General features: G+C 38.4%; 1 protein-coding gene across 1 annotated transcript; it reads right to left on the reverse strand.

The window, feature by feature from the left end:
* Positions 1–4,848: 4,848 nt before the first annotated feature.
* On the reverse strand, positions 4,849–5,316 carry LOC111899066 (protein PELPK1-like). Its single transcript, XM_023894953.1, has one exon. It carries the CDS (start codon positions 5,314–5,316, stop codon positions 4,849–4,851), a length of 468 nt encoding a protein of 155 aa, XP_023750721.1.
* Positions 5,317–21,081: the final 15,765 nt, after the last annotated feature.

Below are 21,081 nucleotides of genomic sequence, written 5' to 3' on the forward strand. Positions count from 1 at the left end.
GTGAGTATTCTAAGCTTGGTGGTGCCATTTCAAGGTAGCAAAGGAGAAGAGGAGCTCATTGGGGAAGGCTATAAGTGGTATTCAAGTGTAGATCTGAGCTTAGCAAAGGTTGAGGCTTCATTTCAAGGTAAAAAGCTCGGATCTTGTCCTATAGTTCTTGTAATATGCTTCATGTACCATTTTCTAGGGTTTTAGTCCCAAAGGTGGAGACTTTTGAGCAAATTGTCTCCATAAGCTTAGATCCCTCGTATTTCTGGTCTATTTTGAGTTGTACTGCACACCAATCCAGTGTTTTCAATAGTATGGGCCCAATACTATTGTCCATATCGAATCAATATACAATCCAAGTCCTCCTCCTAGGATCCCAAGTCGTAAATACTCTACTCTCGCTATGCATTGGCTACCCTCAATAGACCTATCATGAGCTCCTCACTGCTACCTACTCACTCTCAAAGTATCTCATAGCAGCAGTAATGTCCTAGGCTAAGGTATCACAAATCAGGCCACTCTAGTCCTTATAGGAATACCTAGCCTCTCTATCATGCATAAAATAATATCTCATAACTCATAACATATAATGTAAGGGTATTTTGGGGATTCACCGTTCGGGCGCTGGCTGACCGTACACACCATCCACTTTGCTCGTTTCGAAAACTTCTTTTTCTTTTTAGAAAATTTGCAGTTTTTGTTGTAAAATTTCTCAAATCCTCGGTTTGAGTTCAAATACGCCCGAAGGTGCATCCGAATCCCTCAAACCAAGGCTCTGATACCAACTTGTAACAACGTAAAATCCCAATTAAATTTTTACTTTTTAAAACCACAAAATGTATATCACATCATAATTTCAAATCCAAAACAACAGTGTTTTCAAAACAAATTCCCAAGATCTCTCAAAAGTGAACTCCATCGGTGTGAGTGTGTACGAGTCAAGCCGTCACCTTCCCACGGTCCTTGCTGGTACCTGAGACATCAAACACAACAACTGTAAGCATAATGCTTAGTGAGTTCCCCAATATACCACATACCACAAGTACGTCTCTCGAGGCTAACCCGACCCTCCGGTCAAGATGTCTCAACGGGACCCTCCAGCCCCGCAGCTCGTTGGACCCTCCGGTCCGGTCATAGCTCATTGGGCCCCTTGGCCCGGTCTGAATCGTTGGACCCTCTGGTCCGGTCTATATAGTCATACAACATACAAATAACACATAATATAAAATCTCAACTATATTACATATCTCATACATAGCACACAAGACCCTCTGGTCAACTCATAATACCACTCAAAGTACATATAGTGAGAAGACTCACCTCGTGAAAAGTCTAAGATCTCGCGTACTCGCTATCTCCCAAAATCCAACGACGACTCTACCTCGCCTAATCATAAAAATATCATATTAATACTCAAAGACTTTCATAACAACACTTTTACCCCTTAACACCAATCCTCAGAGGGTAAAAGACCATTTTACCCCTCCTTGACCCAAAGTCCTCATGTTGACCAAAACCCTAAGAAGTCAACAAAAGTCAACCCTATGAGTACACGGGGCGTACTGCTGGATGTACGCGGGGCGTACATCGCCAACCCATGGATCGGGGCCTCCACCCAGTACGCTGCGCGTACTGGAAGTTACGCCCAGCGTAACCATCAGACTTTAGCATTCCTCATTTCTGGTCTTAATCAGTTAAGCCATTACTCCAACTTCTAGATCCGGCCCTGTTTATGCGTCTATACCCATAAAGTCGAGACCTTTAAGCCTTGGCATGGCTGTAAAGGCTCCAACACTTCATAACATCACTCTATTCCAACTCAAGGGCCTAGATCTCATGCATGGTGCAATGTTCACGACCAAGATTGCATTTTTATGAGTCTACAACTCAAAATAGACCAGAAACACGAGGGATCTAAGCTTATGGAGATAATTTGCTCAAAAGTCTCCACCTTAGGCACTAAAACCCTAGAAAATGGTACATGAAGCATATTACAAGAACTATAGGACAAGATCTGAGCTTTTTACCTTGAAATGAAGCCTCAACCTTTTCTAAGCTCAGATCTACACTTGAATACCACTTCTAGCCTTCCCCAATGAGCTCCTCTTCTCCTTTGCTACCTTGAAATGGCACCACCAAGCTTAGAATACTCACAAATGGCCTAAGAACGGTTGCACACTTTCTTTAGGGTTTCTCTCTGAGGGATAGTGGCTGAGAAGTCGAGCCACACATTCCTTTTATAGCCCTCCAAATGAATTAGGGTTTTAGGTCTGGACCGGTTATGCCCCGCGTAACCTTGGGTACGCCCAGTGTACCTGAGGGTGAATGCGTCCAAATGAAGCGCATGAGTACGCGCAGCGTACACTTTGTACGCCCAGCGTACTCGCTAATCATGCAACCCTAAAAGAGAACATAATAAGGATGAAGGGATAAATAAAAGGGTACCTGGTTTTCGGGCTGTTACACCAGGGCCTTGCCCTCTACATCAGACCAAATTCCGGAAACTGTATCGGACCGAAGTCCAGAACTGGCCAGGGCCTTGCCCTCTACATCGGACCGAAGTCCGGAAACTGACAGATCATAGTATAGCATAATCATAACTACTAGCATAAACACATATACTGCATACTGCATCGGACCCAAGTCCGGAACACATAACATATTAGGATAGGTTGGGCTTGAAGTGACACTAGGCATGTATACTGGACCGCAAATGGAACACATCGGACCGGAAATGGAACAAATCGGACCAGAACCCGAAAAACCCACAAACCAAATAAGACATAAACTAAGAATCCAAAACCGAATCGAATACATTAACCAATCGTTCAGTTGTACCAAGAAATGTGCTATTTAAGAAAGTGTTCGAAACGGAACCAGACCATAACTAAAACCAAAAAAACAAATGTGGAATAAGTCGTAAACTAAGAACAGAGAACCGACCAAATTGTACTAACCAGTTCCAACTAGTTCGCGTCTGGTTCTGGATTGGTTTTTCAGCACAAAACCCCTAACCTAGGTGAGTCCAAGGTACGAAAATCTGTTATTATGCGTTGTGAGTGGTTTTATTTATGGATATTAATCACCACAATGCGTAAAGTGGTAAGATACCCTTTGAGGGGGAATGTGCAATGGTCCACAAGTCAACTAGTATGTTATTATGTTGGTAAGGTTGTACATGGTGGGATGTGTACTAGCCACGAAGCCATGTATGACTGATACCATGTTATGTAGGGAGGGTTGTACAACCGATACGATGTTATGTGGATGTACAAACCTTGTAGTATATTGTCGGATGGACATGGAAATTGGGTTTAGGATCATAGGCATTGCATTTCTACTAATGTTTTGAAACTAATATGTTGATATGTTTTCAAAAGTCAATGATATTACTTGAACCCGCTTTAAGGGTATTGGGATGTTTTATTGACTTAAACTATTTTGGAGGTTCAACTCCAAGTAAAGATGACTGTCATCATCCTTTACTCTAGAAGAGTTGCACTAGGGTATTCTCACGAGACATTCTCGCGCCTTATGCTATATTTTGACGTGTTAGAGATGAAGAAGGATGCTTGGTTATTTAGAAGATGATATAGATGTAATATCGTACTTTCAGTTATGTTTTGAGATCCATTGTAATATCCTCCCTATGCTTTAAACTAAATTTGAATTCGGACCAAATGCATATGCGCACATGTTTTAACAACATAAACTCTCATTTTTGGATGAAAACTATATTTTAAGACCATTTTAAAATCACCATATGCGAAGTGATGTTTTACCTACTATTGTCTATCCAGAGTGTTTCCATAAGGTTTGCGGCAACTTGGAGTAACACGTCAAAATGGCCCTTCAAGAACATTACCTTCTTCATTCGTAGAGAGAATAATCATTGCTTCAATACTAATTTGTTCTTTAAGGAGTTTGTCTTGTACAGACTCTCAAGCGTGAACCATAGAGGCATTTTCTTAATCTGCGAGTTCATAAATCATCTCATCAGCTAAGGACAGTAAGATGGCAGGCTGAACTTAGTCATATTGCTAGGTGAAGTCTGATTCAAACATGCCTCTTGGTCGGTTTTGAGCATCTTGTCAATGTTATTGCCAAAAGTATAGACAAATAAATTTATCATAGCAGCCATGCCATCTGACCACAACCACTCACTGATCTTTGATGATGGGGAATTCGATAAACAAATACTATCATCTTCACGGTGCTGCAGGAAAAGCGCAGCATTTAAAAGAATACCAATCCCAGACATGTACAGCTAGATTGTACCGAGTCCAAAGTGTTTTGAAGTTGACGAATCACATAAGGACATTTGCCTTGCGAATAGCATTTATGTATGTCTCTTGATTTTTTTGACACAACTGTGGACTGAAGTATTTATCGGATTCTGTAAACCTATTCAATTTGATGATTAAATTTAGTGTTTTGGTGGAGTGAAGGGCCTGATGCACCATGGTGAAATAGATCCCACTGCAGGAACAATGTGTGCAATTACTTGAGTGACAAATTAGTGTTCATTTTCCATTCCTTTTCCTTCCAAATTGATTGATTATAGAAAAGGGTGATATTTGTTCATGATTTGTTTTCAGCTTATAAATTGAAAACCTTTAATTTATGGATCCTGGTTCGTGACATTAATTGCTACCAGCAACATTTTGTATACAAAAATAATCACATTCTGTAATCAATATTTTAATGAAATACATGTATAAATGACCACATTATATATTTAACTCTGAAAACAAATAAATAATCATCCAAACATCATCAGCATTCCACAGAGATCTAGGTACTAAAAGTAGCACTTGTAAGGTGAATCAATAGACATCTAGCTTTGCAAAAAGCATTACTTTATGGATGGGTAACGGAAGGGATAGGAAAATCCTTAGGCAACTCTGGCAATGTGGGCTTCGGAATGACGGGAAACGTGGGCTTTGGAAACTCAGGAACCACAGCAGGCTTTGGAACTACAGGAACATCAGGTTTTGGAACCTCAGGTAGCTCAGGCTTTGGAAGCACGGGAAGCTCAGGCTTTGGAAGAACAGGAATCTCAGGCTTTGGAACGACGGGAACCTCAGGCTTAGGAACGACCGGAAGCTCAGGCTTTGGAAGCTCAGGTTTAGGAAGTACGGGAATCTCAGGCTTAGGAATGACAGAAAGCTCAGGCTTAGGAAGCACCGGAAGCTCAGGCTTAGGAACCACGGGAAGCTCAGGGATCTCTGCAAGTTTACATGCCTCAGCAATGATGTTCCCGCTAAATGATGCTAAGCTGACAGAAAAAAGAATCAGGATTACGGAATTTAGGTGAGAACGTCCCATGGTGTTGCAAAAGGTAGAGGGCCACGAAGAGGGGCACCACTCACCACCAAAGGGAACGAAGAATCGAACCCATGCCAATCCAAGGAAAATCCCCCAAATGTGCTCAGCCAAGAGTAGAACTCTTGACCTCACCCACTGAGGCCTATAACCCAGGATGCATCACAACCAGTTAGGCTGGTGATCACTTGCATTTGTTTATTTATTTGACAAATGAAACATAGTAGGTTCTTCATAATTATGTAAAAAGTCGTAGGTTATAAATTTTAGTTATTGATAGTAAAAGTGGAAAATATAAACAGAATTTCTGTAATTCGGTAAAATAAATTATATCCTTATTATTAATTTGCTTGGAAGATAAGAATTCAAAGATCCACCTTAACTTAATTTCCTAGTGCACATTATTGACCAATCCAAAACAATTAAATTTTGGGCAGGTAGACAAGAAAATATATCTAGTACCAATATGAATATTTAGGAAAGCAGGTAAAATAATTTTTTTCCAAACCAAAATTTCACCAATTAACACATAAAATTCAAGCTTCAACTGGCTTTACATTCATTAGAAATTCAATTTTTTTTCTATGAACTAGAACTAACGAGGAGCTTGATTTACAAAGTGATGCACGGCGGTCAAGAATGCCTAAGATTATACCGCCAACCATTCTATACCGCCAACCATTCTGGTGGATAGATCTACCAAATTTGGAGAAGTTCAAGATTCCAAAGAAAAGAGAAAAACCATACCTCACTTGCTAAATTGGCATTGATCATTTACTTACTCATTTATTATTTATTTTATAAGCATTCGAGTAGTAAAATATTCGGTTCTTGCCCAAAATTTATAGAATGTAGATACATGAATTGGTTGAGTAATAAAATGTATATGAAATGATACATTGAAATTTCTTTGGCAACCGAGTTTATGTAAATGATTAAGTATTGCCCCGGTCCCAAAAGGTGGTTAATACAATTAGGTACACATGTCAAAAATAATTAGAGTGTTGAAATAAGGAAGTTATGCATGGTATAAGAATGGGTATCACCGATAACAATCGGGTCCGATTTGACCAATAGTGAACCCCGAAGTGCCTTTCATAAGTCGAATAGTTGCCTAGGAAGCGCTCATATAGACATATGTCTAGCTTGACTCAATATTGGTTAGAGCCATGTTCTAGAGTTTTTCTAAGGGAGAGGAACGGAAAGAAAGGGAAGTTGCCTTTCCTTCCCGTTCCTTTCCCTTACATTCATCCTAAATGGGCTCGAGAGGAAAGATTTCATGAAAAATTAGTCTTTTCTTCCCCTACCAATCCTTCATTTCCTTCCCTTTGCTCCTTAAAGCCTAGTTAAGGAGCTCCACTTAAGGAAGGAAAGGAACAAAAGTTGAACGAAACTGAAAGAATAGAAGAGAAAAAAAAATTCTTATTTTTTTTTAAGTAAGTGGGAAGGAAATAAAGGATCTTGGTGGATAATTGTCCTTGAAAATTTTCCTTCCAAATTAGAGAGATTTGGAGAGAAAGAATCAAGTTCTTATACGTATATTTTATTTTGACATATTTTTTGTTCAACCCTACTATAAAAGAGTTAACATCATGTTATCTAAGCCTCTATATCATTTTCATGCCATCTACTAGAGAAGATATGGAAACAAGATTATATGTTGAAGCTACAATAAGAATTGGAGGGCATTCATAATGTATTTCACGTATGCTACGTGACGAAGTTGAAGGCTGGTGAGGTAGATACTAAAAGAAAAGACTCATTTAGGAACCAAATGAAATTGTGGATGGAAAGACTATGAAATTGAGAAGAAAGATGAAAGATATTGTACTGGTTGAATGGAGACTTCCCACTCGTGCAAATCTCACTTGAGAAACAAAATATGATATGAAGAAAAGATACCCACAAATTTTTCAAAATGTTGCGATTCCGAGGACCGAATCATCGTAAGATGGAGGTAATTGTAACACTTTACTTTTAGGGATATATATATATATATATATATATATATATATATATATATATATATATATATATATATATATATATATATATATTGAACTATAAATCTAAATAAAATAAATATAAAAATAATCGATTGAAATATCAACATAATAATAATGTTTAATTTGAGTACAAGGAAATTCTTAGAAGATTAAAATGTTGTATTCAAATATTTTAATAGTACATTAGTAGTTTGAAGGCTAAAGAATAAAGATTTAAATGGTTTATAGTAATGCAAGTGAAGAGGTGAAGAGGTGTAAGAAGAATCCTTGTGCAAGTGAAGTGCTAGTGTCTATACAACTAAGGTGAATTTATTCGAGCACATGTCCTATAAACATACTTTATAAATCTTTGGTATTTTTCTTAAACTTGATTCTATGTGTTGTATAGTACTTGTTGCATGATTTCTAAAAGCATTTTGTGAGCATCCTATATGTACATTACATATTAGGATAGGTTGGGCTTGAAGTGACACTAGCCATGTATATTATACAGCAAATGTAACAAATTGGACGGGAAATGGAAAAAATCAGACTAGAACCCGAAAAACCCACAAACCAAATAAGACATAAATTAAGAATCGAAAAGTAGATCGAATACAACTAATCGGTTCAAACCTGGTTCAGCTGTACTAAGAAATGTGCTATTTAAGAAAGTGTTCGAAACGGAACCGCACCAGAACTAAAACCGAGAAAACAGAAGTGGAATAAGTCAATAAATAAGAACCGAGAACCCAACCAAATACTACTAACCAGTTCCAACCGGTTCGTGTCCGGTTCTGATTGGTTTTTCAGTTAGAAAGCCCATCCCTAGGTGATTCCAGGGTACCAAAATCTATTATTAAGTGTTGTGACTAGTTTTATTTATGGATATTAATCACCACTATGCGTAAAGTGGTTTGATACCCTTTGAGTGGGCATGTTCAATGGTCCACAAGTCAAGTAGTATGTTATTACGTTGGTAGGGTTGTACATGGTCGGTTGTGTACTTTCCACGTAGCCATGTATGAATGATACCATGTTATGTAGGGTGGATTGTATAACTGATACGATGTTATGTGGACGTACAAACCTTGTAGTATATTGTCGGATGGACATGGAAATTGGGTTTAGGATCTTAGGCATTGCATTTCTACTAATGTTGTGAAACTAATATGCTGATATGTTTTACAAAGTCAATGATATTACTTTGAACCTGTTATAAGGTATTGGGATGTTTTCTTGATTTAAACTATTTTGTAGGTTCAACTGAAGTATAGATGACCGTCATCATCATTTACTCTTGAAGAGTTGCACTCCGATATTCTCACGAGACATTCTCATGCCTTACGCTATATTTTGACGTGTTAGAGATGAAAGCTGCTTGGTTATAAAGAAGATGATATAGATGTAATATCTTACTTTCAATTTTGTTTTGAGATCCATTGTAATATCCTCGCTATGTTTTAAACTAAATTTGAATTGGTACGAAATGCATATCAGCACTTCGGATGAAAACTTTATTTTAAGACCATTTTAAAATCACCGCATGGGAGTGATGTTTTACCTACTATTGGCTATAGAGGGTGTTTCCTTAAGCTTTGCGGCAACTTGGAGTAACTCGTCAAAATGGTCCTTCAAGAATATTACCTTCTTCATTCATAAATAGAATAACCGCTGCTTCAATAGAAATTTGTTCATTTAGGAATTTGTCTTGTACAGACTCTCGAGCGTTAACCATACATACATTTTCTTCATCTACGACTTCATAAATCATCTCATCAGCTAAGGACAGCAAGATGGCAGACTGAGCCTTGTCATATTGTGGGGTGAAATTCGATTCAAACATGCCCCTCGGTCGGTTTTGAGCATCTTGTCAACGTTACTGTTAAAAGTATAGACACATAAATTTATCATAGCAGCCATGCCGATTGACCTCGACCTCCCACTGATCTTTAATAATGGGGAATTCGATAAACAAATACTATTCTCTTTATAGGGCTGCCGGAAAAGGGCAGCATTTAAAGGAATAGCAATCCCAGACACATCTAGATTGTATTAAGTCCAAAGTCTTTTGAGGTTGATGAATCACATAAGGACATTTACCTTGCCAATAACATTTATACATGTAGACTTGCCTCTGTTGGAGCTACAATAAGAATTGGAGGCCATTGATAATGTATTTCACGTATGCTACCTGACGAAGTTGAAGGGTGATGAGGTAGATACTAGAAGAAAATACTCAATTAGGAACTATCGAAAATTGTGGATGGAAAGACTATGAGATTGAAAAGAAAGATGATAAATATTGTACTGGTCGAATGGAGACTTCCCACCTGTGCAAATCTTACTTGGGAAACGAAATATGATATGAAAAAAAGATACCCACAACTACTTTTTCAAGAACTTGCAATTCCGAGGATCGAATCGTCCTAAGATGAAGGTAATTGTAACAATTTACTTTTAGGGATATTTTTTTATCTAAATAATAATTATAATAATGTTTAATTTGAATACAAGGAAATTCTTAGAAGATTAAAATGTTGTATTCAAATATTTTAATAGTTTATTAGTAGTGTGAAGGCGGGGGGTATCATAGCGTCACCCTAAGCGATATAATAATATGATTAATGAAGAGTAAAGATTTAAATGATTTATAGTAATGACAAATTAAAAAAGCATTATGTATGAATTTTAAAAGTTAATAATTGTCAACATGTGTATTGTAGGTGAAGAGGTGTAAGAAAAATCGTAGTGCAAGTGAAGTGGTAGTGTCTATACAACGAAGGTGAATTTATTTGAGCACATGTACTATAAACATACTTTATAACTCTTTGGCATTTTTCTTAAACTTGATTCTATTTTTTGCATAGTACTTGGTGCATCATGAAAACCTATTTTGAAAAGATATATAATTAACTTGTGTTGAATGATTAAGTATTTTGTGAGCATCCTATATGTGCATTTCATATTAGGATAGGTTGGGCTTGAAGTGACACTAGGCATTTATATTGGACCGCAAATGTAACAAATTGGACCGAAAATGGAACAAAACGAACCAGTACCCGAAAAACCCACAAACCAAATAAGACATAAATTAAGAACCAAAAACCGGATCGTATACAACTAATCGGTTCAAACCGGTTCAGTTGTAATAAGAAATGTGCTATTTAAGAAAGTGTTCGAAATAGAACAGGACCACAACTAAAACCAAAAAAAATAGAAGTGGAATAAGTCGTAAACTAAGAACCAAGAACCCGACCAAATACTACTAACCAGTTCCAATCGGTTCGCGTCCGGTTCCGGATTGGTTTTTCGGTTAAAAAGCCCATCCGTAGGTGACTCCAGGGTACCAAAATCTATTATTACGCATTGTGAGTGGTTTTATTTATGGATATTAATGACCACTATGTGTAACGTGGTTAGATACCTTTTGAGTGGGCATGTGCAATGGTCCACAAGTCAACTAGTATGTTCTTATGTTGGTAGGGTTGTACATGGTGGGTTGTGTACTAGCCCTGTAGCCATGTATGACTGATACCATGTTATGTAGGTAGGGTTGTATAACCAATACGATGTTATGTGGACGTACAAACCTTGTTGTATATTGTCGGATGGACATGGAAAATGGGTTAAGGATAATAGGCATTGAATTTCTACTAATGTTGTGAAACTAATATGTTGATATGTTTTCCAAAGTCAATGATATAACATTGAACCCGCTTTAAGGGTATGGGGATGTTTTGTTGATTTACACTATTTTGGAGGTTCAACTCCAAGTATAGATGACTCTCATCATCCTTTACTCTTGAAGAGTTGCACTCAGGTATTCTCACGAGACATTCTCACACCTTATGCTATATTTTGATGTGTTAGAGATGAGAATGATGCTTGGTTATTTTGAAGATGATATATATGTAACATCTTACTTTTAGTTATGTTTTGAGATCCATTGTAATATCCTCTCTATGTTTTAAAGTAAATTTGAATTCGGGCCAAATGGATATCCGCACACGTTTTAACAACTTAAACTCTCATTTCGGATGAAAACTTTATTTTAAGACCATTTTAAAGTCACCATATGCGAGTGATGTTTTACCTACTATTGGCTATCCACAGTGTTTCAATAAGGTTGACGGCAACTTGGAGTAACACGTCAAAATGGTCCATCAAGAATATTACCTTCTTCATTCGTAGAGAGAATAACCGTTGCTTCGATAGTAATTTGTTCGTTATCGAGTTTTCTTGTACATCCTCTCAAGCGTCAACCATAGAGACATTTTCTTCATCTGCTACTTCATAAATCATCTCATCAGCTAAGGATAGTAAGATGGTAGACTAAATGTAGTCATATTGTTGGGTGAAGTCCGATTCAAACATGCCTCTTGGTCGGTCTCTCCCTACGACGGTTAGACTCAGACGAGAGCTGCGAAATACGACTAAACCTAACCTTCTGAAATTATTAAGTCCTCGTAAAATGTAACTTAACATATTCCTTTACTAGTTAGTTAAAGGTAACTAGAACTCCTAATAGCAGAAAGCAAGCAGCATTCGGGCATTGATTAACTGAAACCAAGCATATCTTAATCAGGCTCTCATATCACCGACTACTTAGTACTATTATGCAGTTCAAAAAGCACATACAACAAACACATAAGGCATCTTCCTAGATCCTTAGCTCTAATCTAGCATGCAATTCTCATACACATTCAGTAGACATATAAGGCATCTTCCTAGATCCTTAGCCCTAATCTTGCATGCAGTTCGCATAATCATATCATAACATAACATACATGTATGGGTATCTTCGGGTGAACTTACTTGAGCTCGGCCGATTGCTCGCATCACACTCCTTGTTTTTTCTCAAAACTCTTCATCTTATTTCTTAGAAAAAAAATTTATTATTTTTTTATTGTAAAAAATTCTCAAACCCTCAATTTGAGTCCAGACACCGCCAAAGGTGTGTCCGAATCCCTCAAACCAAGGCTCCGATACCAACTTGTAACATCCCAAAATTTAAGACCATAAATTTCATTTTTAATTTAATAATTTTAAAGCATTGTCTGAAAACATCATAGAATCGACTCATATCAAAACCAATGTATCCATAATCAAAACATATCATGATAAAACAATATCAGAATAAAACTCCTAGAGATCTCATATGCGGAAAATGTAGTGTGATGTGCTGCGATCATGCCAACTCCATTCTCGTCGAAGAGGATGTACCTGAAACCAAAACTGAAACCTGTAAGCACGAAGCTTAGTTTCATAATAACATAATGCCAGACATATTTGGGTGCCCGACCTACCCTGTCAAGCATATCTAGGTGCTCGACCTACCCTGTCAAGCATATATAGGTGCTCGACCTACCCTGCCAGGCATATCTAGGTTTCGGACCTACCCTTCGGTTTATCTCAGCCGGTTCTAGGGACTATTTCACCCCTACAACTACCACATAATACATAGCATAAACATACTGTCAGGCATATCTGGGAGTCCGACCTACCCTCCGGTTTGTTTCATCTGGCTCTGGGGACTATTTCACCCCTCTTCCCACTATTACATAATATCATAGCATATTAGCACATAAAGCATAACAGATAGTGGCATACCAGAAAATTACCAAAAAGACAATCATCTCTAGTATAATCAACACCTAGTGGGCCGACATTGGTGTCTTCGACCAACTTCTTCTAGAATGTAACTCACCTCAAATGCTATAAAGTAGTTGGAAATCCTTGGCTCCAACAATCCAACCAACTCAAACTCTTATGCATAAAAGATTTCCTTAATTACCCTTTCATACTCATGCCCCCCCCCCCCCCCCCCCCCCCTTTAAGGGTTAACTTTGGTAAAAGTCAAAGTCATGGTCAACACCCTAGTAAAAGTCAACATTCTGGTTTGAATCAACTCCCCGAGTTCCATAAATCATAAAACCCTGAAATCGTGATCCAAATCTTCGAGTTCCTCCTATCCACAACATCAGGACTTTCCCACCCAACTCATCGAGTCCGTCCTTGAACACGTCGAGCACTTCCTCTTAGAGAATCGGGGCATTTCGACTTAACTCGTCGAGTTCCTCTATGAACTCATCGAGTTCTTCAGTCTGTTAAGATTTCTTGATGTGTTAAGCAATTATTCTTCGAGTCTAAGTCCCATATTCCAGATCTGAGTCGAGAACACATCTAGGAGGGTAAAGTTTCTGACTTTACCCATTAAGACCCATTCTAGAAGAAATGAGCCCTAACCCTAACTCAAAATTGCTTAGTTCCAACTTCAAAAAATATCAAAACTCCAAGATAAGCCATAGGATCATAGATCTAGACTCTAGGGACAGTTTGGTCAAGTAAAGTTCCTATCTTTACTTACATTAATAAGCCACCTAGCTCAAAAGGCCAAAAAGATGGTCCACAAGTTGCATGGGACTTCCATGGGCATAAAGTTGGCACCTTTATGCCATGAAGTCCCCTAGAGACCTTACATCTGAAACGTTTTCCCCCATGGGACGTCCAAGTCCCAAAGACCAACATTCTTGGACCAAAATATGGAGAAAACCTCCTAACACTAGATCTAAACATACTATAAGCAAGGTAGGAGCTTTATACCTCAGATGAAACAGAAATGAAGCTTAACTTCTGGATCTACTCTTCTCTTAGATGTCCTTGCTCCTTCTTCAAGTATCATCTTCTTCAAAATCACAAAGAATGCACAAAAACTCTCAAAAGTGGATAAGCGTTTTGTGGCTAGGGTTTAGGACAATGGAGGCTGTAAATGAGGCTAGCTTATGGGGGTTAAAGTGTTTAAATTGGGTGCAAAACTCAGAAAATTAGGGTTTCATTCTACCAACCTAGTCATCGTGTTGAGGCTCCTTGAATCGTCGAGTAGACTTGACAACCCGCGTCCAAATTCATCTATACTCGACGAGTTTATGGCCTCCAACTCGTCGAGTTTCTATACAAAAATGAATAAATTGAGAATGTATGACCGATACCATGTTATGTAGGGAGGGTTATATAACTGATACGATGTTATTCGGAGGTACAAACCTTTTAGTATGCTGTAGGATGGACATGTGAAATGGGTTTAGGATCATATGCATTCCATTTGTACTAATGTTGTGAAACTAATATGTTGATATGTTTTCCAAAGTTAATCATATTACTTTGAATCCGCTATAAGGTATTGGGATGTTTTGTTGATTTAAACTATTTTGGAGGTCCAACTCCAAGTATAGATGACTATCATCGTCCTTTACTCTTGAAGAGTTGCACTCGGTATTCTCACGAGACATTCTCACGCCTTATGCTATATTTTTACATGTTAGAGATAAAAAAGGATGCCTGGATATTTAAAACATGATATAGATGTAATATCGTACTTTCAGTTATGTTTTGAGATCCATTGTAATATCCTCGCTGTCTTCTAAACTAAATTTGAATTCGGATAAAATGCAAATCCGCACATGTTTTAACAACTTAAACTATCATTTTCGGATGAAAACTTTATTTTAATACCATTTTAAGGTCACCATATGCGAGTGATGTGTTGCCTACTATTGGCTATCCAGAGTGTTTCCATAAGCTTTGCGGCTACTTGGAGTAACTCGTCAAAATGGTCCTTCAAGAACATTACCTTCTTCATTCGTAAAGAGAATAACAGTTGCTTCAACAGAAATTTGTTCCTTAAGGAGTTTGTCTTGTACAGATTCACAAGCGTCAACCATAAAGACATTTTCTTCATCTGCGACTTCATAAATCATCTCATCAGCTAAGGACAGTAAAATGGCAGACTGAATGTAGTCATATTGCTGGGTGAAATCCGATTCAAACATGCCACTTGGTCGGTTTTGAGCTTCTTGTCAATGTTATTGGCAAAAGTATACACAAATAAATTTATCATACCAGCCATGCCAACTGACCACGGCCTCCCACTGATCTTTGATGATGGGGAATTCGATAAATAAATACTATTCTCTCCACCGTGCTGCGGGAAAAGGGCAGCATTTAAAAGAATACCAATCCCAGATACAGCTAGATTGTACCGAGTCCAAAGGCTTTTGAAGTTGACGAATCACATAAGGACATTTACCTTGCCAATAACATTTATATATGTCTCTTGATTTTTTTGACACAACCGTGGAGTGGAGTATTTATCTGATTCTGTAAACCTATCCAATTTGATGATTAAATTTAGCGTTTTGCATTGGTGGACTAAAGGGCCTGATGCACCATGGTGAATCTCAGGCTTAGGAACGACAGGAAGCTCAGGCTTAGGAAGCATGGGAAGATCAGGCTTTGGAAACGCGGGAAGCTCACGCTTTGGAACCACCGGAAGCTTAGGGATCTCTTAAAGTTTACGTGCCTCAGCAATGAGGTTCCCGCTAAATGATGCTAAGCTGACCGAAACAAGAATCAGGATTATGGAATTTAGGTGAGAACCTGCCATGGTGTTGCAAAAAGTATATATTTGTAATAAGAAACTAACAAGTTAATTCGAGATGGCTTAAAATGGTATATGTGTTCGTTTGGATTTATATAGTGGACGTGGGATGTTGGGAAAAGTGTTAATTACGTGAGTTGATAGGAATTTCTTAGATTTGGGAGAGTTAGCTCAACTTCTCATCTGTAAATAAGAGTTGAGCTGTCTTAAGATATGAAAATGTGGGGATGAGACTTGGCGACTTTCCTTAGGAGAGTTTAATATAAAGCATATTTATTTATTTATTTGACAAATGAAACATAGTAGGTTCTTCATAATGCAAAAAGTTGTAGGTTATAAATTTTAGTTATTGATAGTAAAAGTCGAAAATATAAACAGAATTTATGTAATTCGATGAAATAAATTATATCCTTATTATTTGGTTGGAAGATAAGAATTCAAAGATCCACCTTAACTTAATTTCCCAGTGCACTGACCAATCCAAAACAATTAAATTTTGGGCCGGTGCACAAGAAAATATATCTAGCACCAATTTGAATATCACTACAACAATCGGACCCTATGGAGACGACAAGTCGTCGGCATACGTTGTGGCGACAACAAGTCGTCGGGAAAAAGTCGTCGGCACAGGCATGTCGGCATAGGTCTGTTAGGTCGTCAGCATAGAAGTCGTCGGTATAGCTACATCTATTGCGACAACATGTCGTCGGCACAGATTTTGTCAACGACATTTTCGGGCGAAAAAAATAATGTTTTATTAAAATCCTATGGCGACGACTAGTTGTCGGGATAGTTGTCGGGATAAGTTGATGCTATTACGACGCCTTATCGTCGCTATAGGGTTTTATCAGTTAACGGTTATGGACCTATAGCGACGACTAGTCGTCGGGATAGTTACTGGTTGTTTTTTTTTAGCTTTACAGGTTTTGTATATTACCATTCCTGCATTTTTAACAAATCCAAAAAACATTGCAGCATATATCAATGGAAATACATTAACTAGGTACCATTGTTCGAATTCAAAACATCAAATTCAAGTTTAATATTACAATAAGTAGTTAACTAACATTGTTCATAATAGTAAAAAAACATCAATCATCATTATCATAATCGTCTTCTCTTTCTTCTTCTTCTCCTTCTCCTTCTTCTTCCATCCTTTCGGCAAATTGTTGAGAGCTACTTGCTTGTGTGTTATAGTTGAATAGAAAGTTAGGAAATGGTGGTGGTTGGAAGTTCGGAATACAAGCCGCCAATGATGCATTATACTGTTGCAAATATTCTTGCATTTGCTGTGCATCGAATTGGGATTGAGATTGGGGTTGAGATTGAGACGATTTGGAAGTAGAAGGCGGTTCGTTTGGAAATAAATCGAAGTTGGCGGTTGGTCTTCTACCCACCCCGCGAGCATGTCCACGTCTTGTCCCAAGGGCACGTTCTAAACATTCTTCCTCGTTTACTTCTTCTCCTTCCCCAACCTCGTTTTGCATTTTCTCATATTCATTTTGAATTTTCTCTTAAAATAAAGAAAACAATTAACATACGTTAATTAAAACAAACAACTATACTTAAACATTCAAAAAATAATAATATTCCTTCAACAAGAAACTATAATTAATAATAATATATTTTAACAACATATTCATTTCGTTTATCACTTACCCGGTCTTCTTCTACTCGACTTGTACACCAACCCGAACCTTCTTTGTAGCGCATTTGTCTCCAACCCTCAATATGTTGCGGCTTGATTCCCATTTGTTCCTATAATAAGTGAAAAAACAATAAATATATTTGTACAAATGTTAATAACAATTTTAAATGATACTAATGTATTTTATTACCTCTAAATAACGACGTTGAGCATACGGTCTACATCCGTGAGCACTTGTGTGTGGAAGTTTCGACCTAGTAACTTTATTTTTTTCCGACGTGCGTCTGTATTCCTCGGTCAAAAACAACAAATCAATTATATCGTTCCAAGCTTGGGCGGTCCAATCATCCGGTGGACGTCTTCTTGCCCTTTCCACATTACGATATCCACCAACTCTGTCAAAATGTTTTTTTATTTGATACTTGCGCTCTCGATAAACTCTTTGCATATCTGCTTCGATACCCGCTCAAAGGGGTTCCCACAAGTTTGTGCCTCGATACCTATCAATATATAAATAAGTATGCAAAAGGAAAAACATCTTTGATTAGTAAAAAAAATATTTAATAAGTGTAAAATTCAATAAATATAAAATGTATTGTATATATACCTCTAGCTCGGGATATAAATCATCTTTGTACTTGGTAGGAACACGACGCCAAGTATGATAATGCAACGGTACCTTTGATCCCACCAGATTTGAGATCAGTCTGACAAACATTTGCCCGTTGTCCCCTATAAATCGATACGTCCGCCCGGAGATATCAATTATCAAATCCAAAGGCTTACACTTGTTTTTTTCATACTCATCGTACAAATTTAAGTTTCTCCCTTTGTCACGCACATTCACATTCTTCGCTTGTGCTATATTTACATATACAATTGGAAATTTAGAAATTTAAAACATTAATATATCTAATAATTAAAAATTTCATATAACTTACAAGATTGGCAACCCGATGGTACACCGCGTGCAATCCCGTGCGGAGGTCTACCCCCACCGTCTCCTCTGTGTCCCCTCGCCACTTCTGCCATCTGTTTAACAAATATTATAAACATTCAGAAAATATAATAAAACTACAAATAAGAAACATTTCAAAATTTAACAAATATTATAAGCAATCAGGGCATATAATAACAATAACATACCGTCAATCAGATTCATCACTAGAACAATATACATGTACAACATCATCATCACTGTCATAGTTTTCATTATTTATTTCTTCATCTGAAGAGTACGTATCATCATCGTCATTTTCATCGTTAATGAAATCGTCGTCATTTATAATAGGAGCAACATTTGTAACAGCCCAGATTTCCAGGTATCTTTTATGTTTATGTTTTTGGTGTTTTGAGAGGGGACTCGGCGAGTTGGAGCTCAGACTCGCCGAGTAGGATCGCGGTTCTGGACGCGGGTTCGCGCCTGGACTCGGCGAGTCCAGGGTATGGACTCGGCGAGTTTGCGCTGTTTAATGAAACCCTAATTTCTAGAGTTTGGGACCTATTTAAAGGGCCTTATGGCCGTCATTTGTGCTCACCAGTCCCTTGAGTGAAACCCTAATCGAGTGTGAGCGTTTGGAGCATAGAAGGAGGCCATTATTGATCTTGGAGGTGTCATCTTGCAAGGAAAAGGGAGGATTAGCTAAGGGAAAGCAAGGGGAGCCACTTCCTAAAGGCTTGAGGTCCAGAACATCGCATTTGAGGTATATTCTTCGAGCTATTTCTGCTATGTTGAGATTTATGTTGATTTACGGCTTATTGAGCCCTTTTATGATAAGATCTAGTGCTTCCTTGGTCCCTTGAGTGAGTCAAGTTGTAGATCTGGACCTTTGGAGGTCCAGAGTGTCCCTTTGTCCAAGCTTTTTGTGAATCAATGGAGGTTTTGGATTGGAATCCTTATGCCTTAGGTCAAAATGCCATTTATGGGCCATGGAGTGTGTTATGAACAGCAAGATAAGGACTTTACGTGATGAATCAGTCTAGGAAGGCCAGATCTATGAGTTGTTGGAGCGGATCTGACCTCAGAAGCAAGTTTGAGTTGGTGCATGGCATGGACTCGCCGAGTCTGAAGAACAGACTCGGCGAGTAGCATGAAGATTGTCCTTGACCACTCAGTGAGTGGTCCAGCCGAGTTATGAGTTGACTCAGTGAGTCAGGCAGAGTTAGAGAGGGTTGACAGGTGGACCGAGTCGAGCTGGGACTCGCCGAGTTGTTCTTGAGACTCGACGAGTTGAGTCATGGTGGCCCCGCGATTCATGCCAGGTGGAACCCGTCGAGTCAGGGGTGTACTCGACGTGTCAAAAAGGGAATCCTAGAGAGTTGGTGAAAACGTCTAGACTCGCCGAGTCGCCCTAGTACACTCGTCGAGTCTGGTCAAAGTTGACCATTGACCGTTAACCAAGAGTTGACCAGAGTTGACTTCTTAGGGGTAGTCAACCTTAGTGTTAAAAAGTGTTAATTAGAGACATATGATGTTATAGGGAGATTGTAGCTCGGAGGATCGAGCACGTGTGATTTCGGGATTTGCTAGCTATCGATATTCACGAGGTGAGTCTTCTCACTATACTTTACCTTGAGTAGGTAATCCGAGTTATGTGTTAGAGTATGTGTGTGTTATGTGTATGTTATGTGTTGTACTGCATGATGTCTATGTGATTTATGCTGTGCATGTTTATAGAGTTGGAACCGGAAGGTTCCCAGAGTTAGAACCTGAGGGTTCACAGAGCTTGGGTGCACGGACCCACAGAGTTATAGCCTCGAGTGGCTAATATATATGTGTTTATGTGGTATTTTGGGGAACTCACTAAGCTTTGTGCTTACAGTGTTAGTGTTGTTGTTTCAGGTACTAGCGATGACCGTGGGAAGGCGCCGGCTTGATCTGTACACACGCATGGGATTTTTGATATACATTGATCTTGGGATTTTGTATAATGTGAATTGAGATTTAAACTTGATGTTTTTATGAAAAGTTAATGAGAAATGTTTTTATAAATTGTGAAAAATTATTTTGAAATTCACGGTGTTACAAGTTGGTATCAGAGCCTTGGTTTGAGGGATTCGAGTACACCTTCGGGCGTATTTGAACTCAAACTGAGGATTTGAGAAGTATTTTCAAAAAAAAAAAAAAGAAAAGAGAAGTATAAAAGATTTTGAAAATGCAGAGCAGAGTTGTGTGTACGATCAGTCCGCGCTCGAACGGTGATTTCCCAAAATACCCTTATGTTATGTGATATTGATACTGATATGATGTATTCGCATGCTAGAGTAGGCTAGGTATTCCTAATAGGACTAGAGTGGCCTGATTTGTGATGCCTTAGCCTAGGAAGAGGTGAGCTGCTATGAGATGCTTGAGAGTGAGTAGGTAGCAGCAAGGGGCTTATGAGAGATCTATTAGAAGGAGGTCTATGCATGATAGAGTACTTGGAAATTGGGATCCGAAGAGGAGGACTTGGGGTGTATTCTGATACGGTGTGGACAGTAGTATTGGGCCCGTACTACTAAAAGCACCGGAGCAGTATACAGCCTGAGTAAGAATCTTTGGAATACCAAGAATCAAGGAGAAAAGAGTTGACGAGTGTAAGTATGCTCGTAAGGGTTCTAATTTATCGTATGTTGTATTTCAGAGGTAGATCATGGTGAGGACACGCTTGATGCCCGAGAGCAGTGGTACCAGTGATGAGGAGATCCGTTGGATC

This window comes from Lactuca sativa, chromosome 9 (genome assembly GCF_002870075.4).
Source record: "Lactuca sativa cultivar Salinas chromosome 9, Lsat_Salinas_v11, whole genome shotgun sequence".
Lineage (NCBI taxonomy): Eukaryota > Viridiplantae > Streptophyta > Magnoliopsida > Asterales > Asteraceae > Lactuca > Lactuca sativa.

Excerpts from the sequence above, each read along its gene's own strand:
- LOC111899066 (XM_023894953.1), bottom strand. The coding sequence starts at position 5,316 with ATGGGACGTTCTCACCTAAATTCCGTAATCCTGATTCTTTTTTCTGTC.